Raw genomic sequence first — 16854 nt, 5'->3', positions numbered from 1 at the left:
GGTTGCAGAAAAGGGAATTGCATTCAGCTCTTGATGACATTATGGGTTAAAAGATAAAGTTGTGTTGGTTTTGTTTGTTTTATTTTTCCTCCAGCGGAAATAAAGAGTGCTGTTACCTTTGTAAGACTGCTCTGACTTTGCTTTTTGCTAGTGAGCATCTCCAAGGTGAGAAGGAAAAAATAAAATGGGGATCAGTGAACTGTCCTCAGCAAATTAAAGGCAGGCTGGTGTTGAGGCTTCAGTGCTGTTGGTCAGTTCTGTATGCACCTTCTTGTGAGTAACATGGAAAAGAGCAGCAGTGAGTTGCACTGCTATGTTCATATTAACACTGCTGTCCAAAAATTAAGCCTGTCAATTTTGGTTCCCTGAACAGCCTTTGAGGTTATGTGGGAAAGCAGAACCTCGGTCACAAAGCTGCATCTGTGTTCTGAACCTATGAGTAACTTCTGCATAGCGGCACCTAAAGGTCTGTAAGCTGTGGCTCCGTTTCTGTGCTGTGTGGCAGTGAGACAAAGCAGGGGCTGTTGGGCTGTTGTTCTGGGGTTGGGTTATGTTCCATGGTAACTCACAATGCGCTTCATTTGGAAATCCTTGTGCTCGTTCTCCTCCCTTGTCCTGCAAGCAGTAAGCTCGCAGCTGGGCTGTGGGACTGCTACAGCTGAACGTCCATGAATAAATAAAGGAGTCCTGCAGTGTTTACTTCTCTTTTATTCGTACAGAGAGACAGAGCAGGGGGCGAAGAATGAATGCAAACAATGCTGCTGCAGGGCGCTCAGCTCAGAGCTGCACCCACAAACAAGCACACAGCTATGGGCACAGTGTTACATGGAACAAAGGATGCAAAAATCAGCGAGCCAGAGCTCCACAACTATGGAGAAGATCAGAAAGAAACATCCTGCCGTTAGCTTGCTCCCTCATGTGTGCTTCGCTGAGATTAGAAACGAGGTCTGTTCCAGGCCAGGCTCTTTTACTGATGCGCAGAGCAGCAGCAAAGGGAACCCCCAGCTCCAGGAGTTCTCCCTGCCCCTAACAGAGCAGGACCAGCTGGCTGCAGTGCTTGCACAGCTGACCACCACCCTTACTCTGGAGGTACACTTTTAAAAATCTAAAATAAATTACTACCCCGACCCCTATGTTAAATACCAAAGTAATATTTATAAGCAAAAATCCAGTTACTACTCCCAGCAGTGCAAAACAAACAAACAAAATAGCAGCATCCGTACGCACGTGTGACTTCAGTGTAAACCCTTGAATTTGTTACCAAAAGCTGCACGACGTGGATCCGGCTGTAGCTCCAACGCAGAGCTCCCAGAGGTGCTGGGGCTGGGACGCGGTCCTCGTCCACGGCTGCTCCCCGCGGCTCCGGTGCTCAGCGCTGGGGCTGGGACCGCCATCACTGCAAAGCGGATGCGGTGATGCCGAGCGGAACGCCCGCGGGGCGGCTCCGGGTGTCCGTGCGGGTCCGTGCGGGTGACGGCGACGTCCTCGAGCCGCGGGACGCGGCCACTACCGCCGGCGGACGGGTTTGTAGACGCAGACGGCCACGAGGACGATGGTGAGCAGCAGGGCGCTGAGGATGCTGCCCAGCAGCACTGCGAGGGAGGAGGCCGATAGATCAAGTCCCCGCCGCACGGCACAAAGCGAAGCCGTCCCCTCCCGCCCCCCCGCTCCTTACCCAGGTTCTGTTTCTGCAGCACGGCGTAGGACCGGCTGCGCTCCGCCGGGGTCAGCGCCGCCAGCACGGCCAGCGCCCAGCCCCGCAGCGACATCTCGGCTCGGCTCGGCTCGGCTCGGCTCGGCTCGGCTCGGCTCGGCTCGGCTCGGCTCGGCTCGGCTCGGCTCGGCTCGGCTCGGCTCGGCTCTTCAGCACGGCGAAGAGCGGCGCTTCCTCTTCCTGCCGCCCGCCCCGCCCCGCCATCGTCAGCGCCGCGCCCCATCGCTGTGCGCCGCCCGACCCCCCGCTTCCCCCGCCTCAAATTCTGCCCGTCTGTGCGTTCCTCGAGTTCTCCCCCATCTCCGTGTCGCTTGTTCTCTCCGTTCCCTTGTTCTTCCCACTTCCGCGTGTCTCATAGAGTCATAGAATGGTTTGGGTTAGAAGGAACCGCAAAGCCCCCCCAGCCCTGCCGTGTGCTGGCTGCCCCCAGCTCAGGCTGCCCATCCATGGCCTCGGGCTCCTCCAGGGATGGGGCACCACAGCTCTGGGCAGCACTGCCAGGGTCTTACTGCCCTCTGAGTGAGGAATTGCTTCCTCACATCCAACCTCAATCTCCCGTCTTTTAGTTTTATAGCTGTTCCCCCTTGTCCTGTCTATCAGATATCACTATCTCCTATCCCTATACGTCCCCCATCCCTGTGTCACCCCCAAACTCATGTTCCCACCCCGCTGTTGTCCCCATCTCTATGTGCCTCCTACCCCTGTGTTCTTCCAGCCCTCCGTGTGCCCCCAGCCCTGGGTCCCCTCCATCGCTGTTTGCCCCCAGCTCTTGGCTGCACCCTCCAGTTCTGTTCTGTGTTAGCTGCTGTGGGGACAGGAGGGCTGACAGCAGCTGATGAGGGCACATGGAGCCAGCGGCATGGTGACACCACAGGCATCCCTCAGCCAGACAAGGTGACAGTGACCATGGGGACATTGCTACACGTTGGGGTTCTGTTTTCACCCCAACGGGGAGCATGGGGGAAATGAACCTCATAAAGCCAAAAAACACACAGCCTGCTCACAGCCGGGGCTTCGTTTTCTCTTTGAAAGGGGACCAACACATGGAGCAGCGATGCAGCGCCCGCACACTGCACTGCAGGAGGCACCGTGGTCACTGCATGCTTGCAATGCCTGCAGCTGTGGGGCCAGTCAGCAGAGAGGATGGTGAAAGTGACAGCCTTCTGCCTGCCTGATGGCGTTACGTGGGAACAGGGAGCAGCCTCTGCATCCCCTCATCGTGCTACAGGACCGGCTCCATGCCCACCACCTCTGCCTGGGGGTCTCGCACTGTTTTCTCCGGCCGAATGCAGACAGCGAGGCGCTGAAGCAGGAAGAGAAAAGCAATGGGTTCCATTCCTGCAGTGGGACCTCGAGCTCTGCTAGCGGGAGCTGCTGCTCTTCCATTGGGCTGCAATGGCCCCGAGCTCAGAGATGTCCCAAAAACTGGTGAAAAGGAGGGGTGACAGCTGAGGACAGCATTGTGCTGATGTAGCTCTGACCTGCTTGAGGGACCCCGGTGTCCAGACCAACTTGTACACCATGTAGACAGGGATGCAGATGAAGGAAGATGCTCCTATGAGGTGTCCCAGTGAGGTGCTCCATGCTGGGTACTGGTAGCCAAAAAGGGCCAGGGGTGGCTGCTCCAGAAGCGAGCTGGCCACAATGAACTGCAGAACCCACAGAGGGCAATCAGGAAGCAGCTCATGGATGTGCTCCAGCACTGAGCAGCCCTGCTGGCTCTCTGCAGCTGTGGGTCAGCTGCAACACAAGGCTCAGAGCTGCACTCAGCAATCCTGCCTGGTTGTCAGCTCCAAGCTTTGCCCTGGAGCACAGCAGCAGAAGGGGCTGCGAAATGCACTACTCACTGCCAGCAGGGCAGGGCTGATGGCCACCCAGCACACCTTCCAGAACAGCCCTGGGGTGAAGCCCAGCATGGCTTTCACGTCATGGGAGAACCGCTGGATCCCTGTGGAGCACAGAGCCGTCATGGGGCAAGGCAGCTGCAGCCCATGGGCTCAGGCCTCATCTGGTTTCCAGGTCCCATCCCGTTGCTAGATCCCATCCTGGTGCCCCTCTTACCATAGAACCAGGACACAGCTATGGTTTCCAGCAGCACCACGGCCAGGATGGAGCAGCCAGCACCAAACTCCTCCAGCAGCTTCACCACGTAGGCACCGCCCTGGAGCGAGATGGGTTGGTGGGATGGCACTGTGCTCACTGATGGGGCACAGCACAGACCAGCATCTTCCCCAGGCTGTACTCACGTAGGTGAGGGTGCTCAGTGAGCCCAGGAAGCAGACTGTGATGAGGCCGAGGACGAAGAGCTCCCTGCGCTGGGCCAGGACCTGGGGGTATTCATCCATCACGGCAGTGATCACGGCCTCCAGGCCCCCAAACTGCAAACGGAGCACAGGAATGAGACGGAATCTTCCCCCTGTTGCTGTGTCAGTGCTGCTGCAGAGGTTCCTACCGTGCTGTCCAGCCCCAGCGTTATCATCATCAGGAAGAAGATGATGGCGAAGAAGGTGGATCCCACCATGTTGGCGATGGCTTCGGGGTAGGTGATAAAAAGCAGGCTAGGACCTAGGAAGGGATGCAGGTTGGTTTTGCCTTTCTTCTGGGTGCTGGCAAGCAGTGGGATTTTATAAAGTGTAGCAGTCCAGGCCTCACTGCCATCCATGCACCCCTGGGTGCACAGGGACATCCCAGCTCCAGCAGGGGCACCATGAGGCCAGACAAGATGGGGTTCTGAAGCAGTGGGGGGCAAACCTTTGTCTCTGGCTACATCCTCCACCTCCACATCCCGCATCTCAGCCATGTAGCCCAGCACAGTGAAGATGACAAAACCCGAGAGGAAGCTGGTGAGGCAGTTCACTGCACTGGTGATGAGTGCATCCCTGGAAGACAGAAGGCAGGGAGACGTGGCAAACGGCTGAGCCCTCCCTGCATGCCCACACCATCAGGGAAATGGGCAGCAGTGCTCAGCCCATGGCTGTGGTGCTCTGCTGCAGCTGCTCTGGCACAGCCCCATGCCTGCACCGCATCTTGCAGCAGGTGCTCACCGGTAGCAGTTGTTGTGGAAGTGGTTGTAACTGGCCAGAGCGAGAAGAACACCGAATCCAGGACCCAGGGAGAAGAAAATCTGTGCAGCAGCATCAACCCAGACCTGGCAGAAGCAACAGGCAGCTGGAGGCTGGGTGGATGCTCTGCGGTTTGCCCACCCCACAGCAGGCCCCCCTTGGCACAGGGATGCACTAACCCTAACCCTGAATGCTGTGCCCAGGGGGAGAGGAAGCCAAAGGGAGCCTCAAGCCTCTGTGCCAGGTCCAGGCAGCAGCGTGGCCCTGGTTATCTTTAATGAGAATTTTCAAGTGTTGCCTGGTAATTACCCACAGGAAGCCTATTGTCAAGCCAGGGTGAGAACACGGCTCGAACAAACCGTGGCAGCAATGAGATGGGTGATTCAATTATAGATTTACATTTCCAAGAGCCCATCCAGGGCATTTCATCTCTACAGAAGCAGAGCACAGGGGTGGGTGCACGCTGTGGGAGGGTCTGTGTGCTGCTGGCCTCGGAGAGGGGAGCAGGGTAGGCAGAGACGGGGCACCTGCACTCACCGCTGTGCTCAGCAGCTTGCCCCAGTCTGGGCGCAAGTAGAAGAGGACCCCCCTCCAGGCTCCAGGCAGGGTGGCCCCACGGACCAGCAGGATGAGCAGGACGAGGTAAGGCAGCGTGGCCGTCACCCACACCACCTACAGCAGGGGCAGCCATCAGCCACGGCACTGAGCACCCAACAACCTGGCTGCAGGGATGGGGAGGAGGCGATGCCCCAAGTTTAGCCAGGCAGGAGCTCAGGGTTGCAGCAGCATTGGCATGGGTTCTTCTTACCTTCCCAGAGGTTTTCACCCCTTTCCACAGGCTGAAGTAAACGATGGTGAAGATGAGGAAAAGGCAGAGGAGCAGCTGCCAGCGGATCCCCCCCACGTTGTACAGACCTCCGGACTTCTGAAGCTCCAGGACCTTCCTCCTACGGCCAGACAGGGTCTCAGGGTCTCATGATGCCCATGTGCAGTGGTACGTCTGCTGCCAGGCCCCCTATCCTGCTCCCTGCACTGCGAGACATACCCCAACTCCAGCTCACTGCCCACATGTGGACACTTACGTATAAAACTCCTCAGCTGGGGACCTGGAGAAGTTGGTCCAGGTCACGTTGTTCCTCCCAAAGTAGTTGGTGCAGTTGGGTGTATTCCAGGGGTTGTCACAGCTCGCCCAGGGCAGGGTGCCCGAGAAGGATGAGTAGAAGTAATAGAATGCCCAAGCGATGATGGTGTTGTAGTAGAAGGAGACGTAGAGGCCAATGATGCAGATGGCAAAACCGATGCCTGTGGAGAGAGAGGGACAGGTGGGAAAGCTGAGCCTGTGCCCTGCATGGGGCTGGTGGTGTTTCTTAGGGCTGCTGGTCCTGTGTGGGGCTGGTGGTGGTTCTGCATGAAGCGGGGCTCACTCACCTTTGAAGATGGGGCAGATGTGCTTCCAGATGGGAATGGCGCCCGTCCTGTGGAACTGCCCCAGGGCCAGCTCCATGTAGAAGAGGGGCACCCCTCCAAAAACAGCCATCAGCGTGTATGGGATGAGAAAGGCTCCTGTGGGGTAAGGAGCAGAGTGGGGTGACTGCTGCAACCCTGTACCAGGCGGTGAGCGTGCACAGGGATGTGTCGTGAAGCATGGATGAGCATTTGGATGCACGCAGGCTTTGGGATGCCCTGCAGCAAGCAGCTCACAGGTGGGTGCGTTGCTGGGAACACTCAGGCAGGCTGATGCAATGAGCAGAACAAGGCAGACACAGGGGATGAGGCACTGTGCACCTCTTAGGTCTCCGATTTTAGGGGAAATCTCACTGATTGTCACCCCGAGATACAAGTAATTAACGCTGTCATCTACATTATTCATGCTCGCAGTGCTTTTAGCAGAGCTGTGCTGCACCCAGTGGACTTTTTAGAAGTGGAGCTGCTCTCTGTGCTGTCGGGATAGCTCAGCTGGGGGCAGTTAATTGAACCCCCACAACTTCTCTCTGTGAGAGCCTCCACGCACCGGGGGCATCACATCCCTGCTGCCCTGCCCTCATGGCACGGTGCTGCCAGCCCTGCAGGCTCATCCTGGCTGGGAGTCCATCCCTCCCTCTATGGAGCTGCTGCCCAAGCCCAGCTCCCCACCCAGAGCCCACAGCTCCCTCTGCACTGATGGAGAGCAGCTCCAGCAGAAGTTCACTGGCTGTCCCACAGGATTAAGGCACAAATAACTGCTTCCGTGGGGGCACCTGGGATCCACGCTGTAGCCTTGAGTGTGGTACTAATTATCTCCTGCTAATTTCCCCAAGCTTGAGAAGATGTTACCCGAATGCCGACTTTGGCAATTAAATCCACTGTGCTGTTGCAAACGGCACAGAATTCTCATTCCTCATTTATAATTTCTATGCAAGAGTTGTTCATTATTATTATTATTATTATTTGGGTCTATTTAAAGCAACTTATTTAGCCATCATTTACTGAAGACGTTTCCTTCATGGAGCTTTTCTATCTTCTGCTAGCTCCATGGGAGGAAGCACCCATGTTGCACAGGGCTGTGCTCACAGATCAGGGCTCACACTGCATCCAGCACCACGGCTGCATGGAGCTGAGACCGAAGGTGTCTGCAGAGTTATTCAAGGCACTGCCTGCCAGAGGTTTGCTTGTACCCAGGGATAAGACCAGCGACAGCCTCCCACCCCAAACATGCAGCTCCATCACTGCAGACCGGCGCAGGGTACGGAGAGAAGAGAGGTGAGGAAAAGTGGGGAGAAGTGGAGCTGCCCTCTGCCAAGAGGAGCAGTTAGAGACAAACAGAGAAAAGCAACAGCGAGTTCTCAGCATCCCAAAGCCCACAAACAGCTTTTTGCTCCCCCAGTGCAGCAACCCCAGCGCTGTCCTTACCCCCTCCGTTCTGGTAGCAGATGTAAGGGAAGCGCCACACGTTGCCCAGATCGACGGCAAACCCGACGACTGAGAGGAGAAAATCCATTTTCTTGCTCCACTTGTCCCGGGGGTGGGCTGGGGGCACAGGGATGGCTCCGGGACCCCCATCGTGTTGAGGGGGGCCAGCAGGCACCGGGCAGCGCTCCCCCATTCTGTGCCCCTGCGAGTTCTGCAGGGTTGGGTGAGCAACTTGGGGAGGGAAGGATGGATTTTTCTCCGTCTGATGACAGATCTGAGGAGGGGAGGGTCCGGCTGCCTACGTGTCCCCACCTCCAGCTGGGAACCCATGGCTCCAATGGGGAGAGCCGTGCTTTGATCAGTGCAGAAGGAGTGGGGAGGCTCACAGCTCCATCCCCTGCTCCTTGCATCCAGGGGACGTTTTGCTGTCGGGGTGGGTTTTTTTTTTGCACAGATGTGGGGTTAAGGCAGAGGTGGTGGTTTGGTTCTGCACCCTTTCAGTGCAACATTGTTTTTTTGTCTTTGGTGCAATTTGCAGGCCGGAGGCACCTCCACCTGCTGCCACAGCCAGCGATGCTTTGAGATCTGGGGGTGCGAGTGGTTGTACCACTGGAAAGTGGAATAACTTCTGCAGCCCACAAGCTATCGGGAGGGAATGGTGTGGTACCGAGAGCCATCGCTCTCTTCCATTTGGCAGTTCAACAGCAAACTTCACTGCAAACAAAACAGGCAGCTCCCTGCATTGCACCCTGCACAGCTAAGCCCTGCAGGAGGCTGTGGGCACTCCAGGCCACGTGTGCTCCAGGCACCCCTCATCTGTAATTAAAAGAAACTACAAATGAGATCAAAACGGGACACGGACGGCAGGTTGCTGTGACGACGTGACGCCAGCTGGAGTCCTCTGGACATGAATGGTGCTGCAGCATGTGCATGGGGACCTGCTGGAGATGCCCCATTAAAGTACCACGTTTGCTGTTGCTGCACAGGGCTGAATGCCTCCCAGGCACCAAGGTTCCCCAGCTGGGGCTCGGCATGCAGGTGAGAGCCAATTAATCCCCCCATGGGTTTATAGGAGATCCGTGTCACTCAAAGCTGTGAATTCCAGCAGCACCTCCTATAACGTGGGTGTGGGTATTGAACCCATCAGCGACCAAAGCCAAGTGGTGCTCGGCTGTTGGGTGCTCTGTGTCTCCCTGGGGATGGCTGTGTCTGAGCAGAGTGCCGGGGCTTCATCCCACAGGCAGTCCTCCCTGTGAGTGACAGCAGTGACAGCATTGGTGTCATAGCAACCAAACCAGCAGCTCTTTTTCTGCAGCTGACCCTTATTTTCTCCAGGGGGTCTCGTTGCCACAGATCCTGTTGGTGATGCCAACGCTCTGCTCCTAAGCTGCAATTGCAGGGCCCCGCTGCTGGCCCCACCTGCCCCCAGGCACCTGCTGTCAATTCCATGCTGAGCAGGCTCTGAGATCCCCATTGCTTTGAGAAACTTCCCCAGAGCTCTCCTTATTCTGGTCCCAGCTCTCCGCTCCTGCTGTCCATGTCTGCGTGTGCTACCCTGCGCCATAGGATCACAGCTGGCGTTGGAAGGGACCCTCAAAGACCAGCTGGTCCCTTCTCATGCAGCAAACAGGGACACCCAGAGCTCCATCATGAAGGTCTGTGGGCATCCTGATCTGATGGATGGCCACCAGCCCTCAGCAGCAGGTTGGGATCACTCCGAATTTAAAGTCCCTTCCATCCCAAACCATTCTCTGATTCCACAGCAGTTGAGGGGGCAGCTGCATCCAAATCACTTCAGATTCAGAACGCACTGTTGAAATGTAGCTGAAATCAGATTTAAATCTGAATTTCCACCGAGTTAGATGAGTTTCTGAAGAGCGCACTGATCTGATTATCCAACCTGCTTCCCCATGCCATGAAATGCAGAGAGGTGAATTGTGGTCTTAAAACCACCGTTCTGTTTAAGCCGCAGAGGCAGCAGTGGGAAGTTTAATTTAATTAGCATGATACGCAGAGATGTAACTTAATCACATTAAGGGTAGCTCGACGTGCTCCTGCTCCAGCTCTCCAGACTCCAGAAACCTGGGGCCAACCCCATTCTACCCACGCTTTACGAGGCGCTGCTTTATGAGGCTGTGATGCCTTCATTGTGAGTGTTTATTAGCCTGCCTTAATTGCCTGTTCAGCACCGTAGGACGTAAATAAAAGACGGGCAGAGCAGCACAGCTGTGTGCCACCTGCATGGGTAAGGCTGGGGTCCCTGGCCCCCCTGGTGCCATCTGCCTTTGTTAGGGCATTTAGCAACAGAATTAATGGCAAAAAACAAACGCTGCAGGAGGAAATAGCGTTCCTCTACGACCCGCTACGGCACAGAGATTCTCCCTGTACAAAAGGCAAATTGCAGGGATGAGTTCTGCATTGCTCTCAGCCTGCAGCTCGCTCGTTCTGCCCCGTGCTAATGTGGTTTGTGGTTAGTGGAAACCGGACTGCTGAGGAGCCAGGATGCTGTTTCTATGGAAATGTCCTGGAACATCAAACGAGGGAGCAGAAAAACAGAAAATATGTTAATAAGAACTGCGAGCCAGGGCTTGCGCTGAACTGTTTGCAATCTTGATTCCAGGCATCTCCGGGTCTCCCGCGAATAGGGCTTTGCTGCTCGTTATCTCTTTCTCGGTGCAGAATGCCAACGGGAGCGCGGTGGGCGGGCACGGCTGTGCGGGGCTGTGCGGGGCTGTGCGGGGCTGTGCGGGGCTGTGCGGGGCTGTGCGGGGCTGTGCGGGGCTGTGCGGGGCTGTGCGGGGAGAGGGCTTTGCCACATGGCCCAGAACACGAGGCACGGCCCCGTCTCAGTGTCACCCAGCCTCGTGGGTCGCTGCCCTGGCGCACACCGGGCCTGGGGCTGCTTGGTGGGAGGATTCCCCAAATGCGGGAGATGATGTGGATGGTGGTGATGGTGATCCTCGGGGAGCCGCCGGAACGGGGCCACGCTGCTCAGGGGACAAACAGCACCGCCGTCCCCACGGAAGGGATGAGCCCTGCGGAGGGCACGGCTCTGCCGGCCGCCACCGCACCGCACGGCCGGGCCGGGCTCGCACGGAGCCCCGCTCCATCGACGGCCGTCCCCGGGCGGTGCGCTCGGATTGGCGGCGCTCCCGGCCTCGGCTCCACCCCGGCGGGCGCGGTGGGCGGTGCGGACCCGATCGGCCCGGCCCGGCCCTCCGCCACTCTGCGGGCGCTGCGGAGCGCGGCTATGGCGGCGGCCCCGGCGGGTAGGGCAGGGCTGGGATGGGATTGGGGGCGGTGGGTCGGGGGGCTGCGGGGCCGGGCCGCGCTAACGGGGCTCTCCCCTTCTCCCCACAGAAGCGGAGACCCGGCAGCGGTTGCTGCGCACCGTCAAGAAGGAGGTGGGTGCGGGGATGCCGTCCCGCTGCCGTGCCCCGGCCGGTCGTTCCGCTCGTGGGTGCGGGCGCAGCGCCGGGCGGTGCCGCCCTCGGGCAACGGGAACTCGGCGGTCCGGCCGTGCGCCGCGCCGGGCGGTGGGGTTGGGGGGCGGCCGTTCCCCGCGTGGGACACGTTGCGGAGACCCGGTGTGCCACGGAGAACCGAGAGCATCCCTGGCCACGGGCTGAGCCTGCAGGCCGGCTGTGCCGGGCGCTGGGTGCGTGCGGTGTTCTGTTGGTGAGCATCTGCGTGTATCCACGGTGGGTTCGGGGAAGCGGTGCTTCTCCTGGGAGCGAGCGGGGATGCTGACAGCGCTGCGTTTGTTCATCCAGACCCTTTCCCCACCTTTAATCCCGCGCCGGGCGTGGTGGCGAGCAATGCTACTCGTTGCCTTGACGACAGATATTAAACCAGCGAAAGGCTGTGACATTTCTTTAGCATCGTGGATGAAGCCGACATCTCGTTATTGCCGTCTGCCTGCGGCTCCTCCCGAGGCTGCAGGTGGGGATGGGGCTGCTGGGTGCACGGCTGGAGGAGGAGGAGGACGGAGCTTCTTTCTGCAGCCTGCTGGGCCTCAGTGGGCACTACTGATCTCCAGGAGCATCTTCCATGCTGGCAGCCGGTGCTGGGCTTCTCTCTGTGCACACGCTCTCTCTGTCTCTCCAGGGTCCCTATGTTTGAGGAAAGTGCCTAAAGGAGGAGTGCTGAGGGCTGTAATGTGCCCTTCTGGTAGCACAGGAGAGCTGTCTGCTGGCTCTTAACGGATCAGCTGTGCTGCACGGGCGGTTGGTGAATTCAGGTGGAGGTGAAGGAGTGAGGTAGGGCATGGGAAGAGCCTTTCTGCCCTGCTGAAATGCCACCAGTCCATGTGTCACTGTGTGACAGCTACATCAGCAGGTGCCTCATATCTGCCCTATAGGGAGGGCAGTGCTGATGCAGAACAGTTTTCATAAAATCATAGAACGGCTTAAGTTGGAGGGGACCTTAAAGGTCAAGCAGTTCCCATTGCCATGGGCTGGGTGCTCCTCACCAAAACTCAGGCTGCCTTTAATACTCCAGGGATGGAGTGCCCACAGCCTCTCCCCCTGGGCAGTCTCACTGCTCTGGGCTCAGCTGCTGCTTTGCCACACAGCTGTGCTTGCCCCAGATTTTCTCCCAGCACTGTGCTGCTGCCCTTGGCCCTGCAGGCAGGGCTGTTTGCATGCAGGCACACAGGTGCAGGGGTTCCATGTCAGACCCGTGCTCTGCATTCTTTGCTCTGTTAGGATTTAAAGAAAAAAAAAAAACAACAACCCAAAAACAGGAAATGTGCTTCTGTAGGTTATGTATGGAACTGCAGCTTGGGGTGGTGGGGCGTTCTGTTGCCCATTCTCTGCTCGTTAAGCCCATTTTACACACACTTTTGCTGTTTTATTTTCATTTTCTTGCCCTTTTTTAGACTGACTTCAGGCTGAGTTGGGAGCCTGTGCAGCCTTTGGAGCAGTGCTAGGAAGTGCCAACTGCAGAAACCCTCCTTTTCTTTTCCCACCCCTTGCATTCTCACCCTTCACACAACTCCATATTCCCATCCCATCACACCAACCCTGCTTTGCATGCCCTCAGCTGTGGCCTTTTGGAATCTGATGGTGTTCCCATGTGTCAGTGAGCTCCACTGGGACTGGGAACAGCCACAGAGCACACTGGGGAAGCCATGCCACATCTGTAGCCCTGGGGCAACAGCAGAAGGAGTAACAACATCGTGCAGGCAATGCCTGATGAGAGGAGATAGGTAAACAATAGATGGAATTGCCCATAGCATTACAGTGAGCAAATGGACTCCAGCATTTGGTTGTTGCCATGGTTAATGCATTTTTATTTTGAGGAAGTCCTGCTCTGCAGTAGGTTTGTGGATTGCAATGAGTTGGGCTGTCCCTATCAGTTTTGTGTGTGTGTGTGCCCATATGGTTATAATAAATCAAACTGATCTTGAAAGCTGCAAAATTGACTGTCTGTCAGCAGGCTGTAGGGGAGAAGTGGCAGGATGGTTTTCAGAGGAATTCTGTTTACTGTTATGCAGGAAAAGTAACATAAATCTTCTCTGGTTTTCTCTTAGAACCTTTATCAGATGGACTCCAACCCCCAAATATCCCAGATTGAATTTCTGACTGAAAATGTGCTTATTGCAACTGAGCTGGAAGGGATGCGTGTGGTCATTGAGACCAGCTCCAGTTGTCAATTGACTTTCAGCCTGCTTGCCAGCTCTTGTCCCATAGCCTTCCACCTACATGGGATGTACTGGTATGTGGCTGGGGTGGGTGCTGCTGTAGCTGCTCTCTGGTTCTGCTGCAGACATAACTACATCAGGCAGTGCCTCCTTCCACCCTCAGGTCAGCTGCTGTGCAGCAGTGCTGTCTGCTTTGTGCCCAAGCACAGCAGCCCCTGAGAGCTCTGCTCCTGCAGGGTGGCTTCCTCCTTTGAGATGTGCACGCATGGCTGTGCTCCCAAATGGCCACGGGGTCCGTGCCAGCTCCTTCATTCAGGTGCACAACAGAAAGTTGTGAATTAATTCCAGGTTATTAAGATTTGAAGAATGGATGGCAGTCGCTGCCAGTGTCCTCGAGGCCAAATTGAAGAAGCGAGGCTTTGTGTGGCTTAGGCAGAAGGAAGATGCAGATGATAAGCTGTGGGTCTGTAATAAAAGAGGGGCTCTCCAGCAGCACGGTCAGCCTGTTTGAAACATCCCTGTATCAGAAGTAAACAGGAGGCTTTAATGCCTCATTTCTCAATTGCCTGCATTGATCTCTTCTGAAAAGAGTACTACTGACTGCTGGGGGCCATTTTCTCTCCTTTTGAAGATAAAGGCACTGGTGTCTCATCCTCCAGCTGCTCCGGTTGGATTTCCTGCCCTGCACAAGGCAGCTCTGCTCCTTGATTCCTTGTCTGCTCCAGTGCTCAGGGAGATGAGGTCGGTGCTCCTTCCTCTTCCAGCTGCCAGATCTCCATTCTCATGCCACCATACGCCTTGAGCACGTGGCTGTGTCCCATAGCAGCTCAGGGCATGCATGCTTTGTGCAGAGCTGGGCACCAGGGCAAACCTTCAGGATCAGGCACTGAGAACAGAGACACAGCTGAAGTTCCTCCCAAAGCGTTGCGGTGTTGGCTGAGCGCGTGACAGCAGTGCCAACAGATGGCATGGAGGTTTGCATTTGACAAACACCACAGGAATAGCTCCAGCTATAGCGTGAGCTTCTGAGATCTTAAATTAGCGTGGCATGTATGGATTTGTGACTTAAACTTGATGAAGAAAGTCTGCTGCAAAACGCTGCCTGCAAATACAAACCGCTGGGAACGCTCCCCTGCTTTAATGTTGTGTCTGTTTCAGTAAGTGATCCCTTAGCACTGTGTAATACCTGAGAAGAGGCTGTGCTGCAGGGACAAACCCTGCATGAGGTATGGGGAACTGCTGCAGAGCTTGAGCAGAGCTTATTCTTGGAGTGGGACCTTGATTGAGTGAAGCAGTTAAAGGAATGGTGAGGTCACACCGAGGTCCCCCGTGTGGATGTGTTGAACCAAGGCTGATGGGGAGATGGGCTTTTTCAGTGCTAGAATTAACTTCCAAGCACGTCATCAGGGCAGCAATGAGAATGAGAAGGTGGCAGCTCGTGAGAGTTTGGCAAAGCAAACATGCAGAAAGCAAACAGAGTTTAGATTGGTGGAGCACCGCCTGCCCTGTGCTCACAGCTGGGAGCAGCATTCTGCTCCCATGGAGCATCCACAGCGTTCTGGGCTTTACCCACAGCTGCCCCACACATCCCTATGGGGGCAGAGGGGATTGTTTTGTTTGAATGCTCTGTGCTGTGAGGCTCTCGCTCCCAGGGTTTATTCCTCATGCAGCCACTCACACGTAGCCCTTTGCATTGGCCAAGTGTCCTTGTTGCAGTGCCCTTCCCACTTCTCTTCCTTTAAATACCTCTGATTTATGTGGCTCAGTGCAGTAACCTCAGTCAATACAGCGTTGTGGGTTCTTCGTCTTTTCCCTGCAGTGGGTAATTTTCCACTGTGCTGCATCTCCTGGCAGGGCTTGTTTGTGGGTTGCTGCACTGAGCTGGGTGCCCATCCAGGCTGAGGACCCCCTGTGCCACACAGCAGTGCTGAGCTGATGGCCCCTGCCCTGCAAGCACTGATGGGTGAGCGGTGCAGCCCAGCGGTGGGATGGCAGCTGCCAAATATTTGGATATGCAGCTTCAACCTGAACCTGGCGGCTTGTTTGAAGTTTGGGATTTGGTTATGTACTGTGTGCATTGATTCCCAAGTGTTTCTCCCAGGTTGTGCTTTTCTGGGGTTTAAAATACGGATCCTTCGTTTATGCTTTAGGATGATTCACTCACAGGCGGTTCCCCTGATAGTTCCCCATTACAATACTGCAGAAGAAATTTCAGACCTAGAGCATTTCCCTGCTCTATTTGGGGGCTTTGGGGTGTCTCTGGCCTGCCTGTGCCCCCAGCAGGTGGTGACCAAGAGGGTCGGTTGCAGCTTTTGGTCACAGCGAGACTTTTTTCTTTAAGCCATTTTCATAAAAGAACTTACTTTATTGGCCTGCCAGCCATGCATAACTGGCCTTGATTTTATCCTCCTAAGGAGCTTTAATTCCCCCAACGAGGCCATTAGAAGCTTTTCAGCTGCAAGGTTTGCTTGGCCAGCTCTTGACCTGCCCTTTTTCCTCTTTCTTTTGCCTTTAGAGAGAACATCTCAGTACTCCGAGCTGCTCACACTCCCACCTGTGCCCTGTGAGCCCTTTACCCTACATTTACCCTACATTTTCTGAAACCAAGGAGTGCAAAGCAGGGTGCTTGGGAGTAGACCTTCAAGATGACCCAGTTCCAAGCCCCTGCCATGGGCTGGGTGCCCCCCACCAGAGCAGGGCTCCATCCATGGCTTTGGGCACCTCTAAGGATGGGGCACCCACGTGGGTTACAATTTATTTTTCTTTCCCTAATTGTGTTCCTGATGTATGACATACGTGACAGCTTCCTTCTGATTAAGTCAGCTGAAATGAGTGCCTGGGATGTGTCGTGAGCAACGCCTGGAGGGCAGCGTGATTGCATTGCCATGCAGAGGAGTTCCTGGTCACGGCTGATAGCCGACCCTGGCACTGCTGGGGTCCCTGTGTCCCACACAGGCCATTTTGTGCCCACTCCACCCCAGGTCCTGCTCTGATCTGGGGGTGAAGCTCCACAACCCCTCTAAATGTCCGTTTGCTCAACAGGTGAAGCAGATCATGGAGGAGGCGGTGACGAGGAAGTTTGTGCACGAGGATAGCAGCCACATCATCTCCTTCTGTGGTGAGTGCCTGGGGGAGGCATTGCAGTCAAAATGAGGTTGTTCCTGCTGTTCTGAGCCTTCTGTGCAGCTCTGGTTACCATGCACGCTGTACGCCCATCTGCCCCTTGGAGGTGGTCAGTGCTGGATGGGGTGGGTGAATGTCAGAGCTGTGCAGAACCCAATTAGCGTCAGCCTTGATAACAAGGGAGTGCTGCATGCTGTCAGATGGATGAGTTTGTTGGTGTGTGGGGAGTCCTGGGTCTGGAGCTGGCTCCTCAGTGCTGCTTGGGTGAGGACACACTGCTCAGCTTTGTGGTGCGGGTGGGATGCAGCCAGGTGAGGGGCTGTGTGCAGACAGACAGCATTCGTCAGACATGTGCTGTGTGTGTGCCCAGCTATGTCCTTGTCAAGTGTTTACCCACTCACCCAGAGCTTGAGTGTGCTTTG

At 56.1% G+C, this 16854-nt stretch overlaps 3 protein-coding genes across 6 annotated transcripts in view; 1 reads left to right on the top strand and 2 right to left on the bottom strand.

The window, feature by feature from the left end:
• Window positions 1-692: 692 nt before the first annotated feature.
• C17H12orf76 (chromosome 17 C12orf76 homolog) lies at window positions 693-1870 on the bottom strand. The gene is made up of 2 exons (XM_048963873.1): window positions 1676-1870; window positions 693-1592 (listed from the first exon to the last, which is right to left on the bottom strand). Exons 1-2 carry the CDS (start codon window positions 1767-1769, stop codon window positions 1507-1509), a joined length of 180 nt encoding a protein of 59 aa, XP_048819830.1. The 5' UTR covers window positions 1770-1870; the 3' UTR covers window positions 693-1506.
• Window positions 1871-2936: 1066 nt separating this feature from the next.
• Window positions 2937-7858, bottom strand: LOC125701892 (sodium-dependent serotonin transporter-like). Its single transcript, XM_048964447.1, has 13 exons — window positions 7666-7858; window positions 6205-6339; window positions 5859-6078; window positions 5585-5723; window positions 5314-5448; window positions 4759-4862; window positions 4466-4593; window positions 4167-4279; window positions 3961-4092; window positions 3776-3875; window positions 3562-3662; window positions 3196-3363; window positions 2937-3017 (listed from the first exon to the last, which is right to left on the bottom strand). The coding sequence occupies exons 1-13, from the start codon at window positions 7856-7858 to the stop codon at window positions 2937-2939; spliced, it is 1749 nt and encodes a 582-aa protein (XP_048820404.1).
• Window positions 7859-10856: 2998 nt separating this feature from the next.
• Window positions 10857-16854, top strand: part of SGSM1 (small G protein signaling modulator 1) — a 29014-nt gene continuing 23016 nt past the window's right edge. For all 4 annotated transcript variants that reach the window (XM_048964224.1, XM_048964226.1, XM_048964225.1 and 1 more), the window contains exons 1-3: window positions 10857-10934; window positions 11026-11069; window positions 16352-16427. In XM_048964224.1, coding sequence (XP_048820181.1) covers window positions 10916-10934; window positions 11026-11069; window positions 16352-16427 — 139 coding nt within the window. In that variant the 5' untranslated portion in view covers window positions 10857-10915. The remainder of the gene's footprint in view (window positions 10935-11025; window positions 11070-16351; window positions 16428-16854) is intronic.

The sequence above is a fragment of the Lagopus muta genome, chromosome 17 (assembly GCF_023343835.1).
Source record: "Lagopus muta isolate bLagMut1 chromosome 17, bLagMut1 primary, whole genome shotgun sequence".
Taxonomy (NCBI): Eukaryota; Metazoa; Chordata; class Aves; order Galliformes; family Phasianidae; genus Lagopus; species Lagopus muta.
Note: the sequence above shows the minus strand (reverse complement) of the source record. Positions and strands in the feature narration are given on the sequence as shown.

Bases quoted from the DNA above. Each gene is read 5' to 3' on its own strand.
- C17H12orf76 (XM_048963873.1), bottom strand. From the start codon at position 1,769: ATGTCGCTGCGGGGCTGGGCGCTGGCCGTGCTGGCGGCGCTGACCCCG. The intron at 1,593-1,675 runs GTAAGGAGCGGG...CCTCCCTCGCAG, and splicing joins GCTGCAGAAACAGAACCTGG to TGCTGCTGGGCAGCATCCTC.
- LOC125701892 (XM_048964447.1), bottom strand. From the start codon at position 7,858: ATGGGGGAGCGCTGCCCGGTGCCTGCTGGCCCCCCTCAACACGATGGG. The intron at 3,876-3,960 runs GTGAGTACAGCC...ATCTCGCTCCAG, and splicing joins CACTGAGCACCCTCACCTAC to GGCGGTGCCTACGTGGTGAA. The intron at 3,663-3,775 runs GTAAGAGGGGCA...TGTGCTCCACAG, and splicing joins AGCTGTGTCCTGGTTCTATG to GGATCCAGCGGTTCTCCCAT.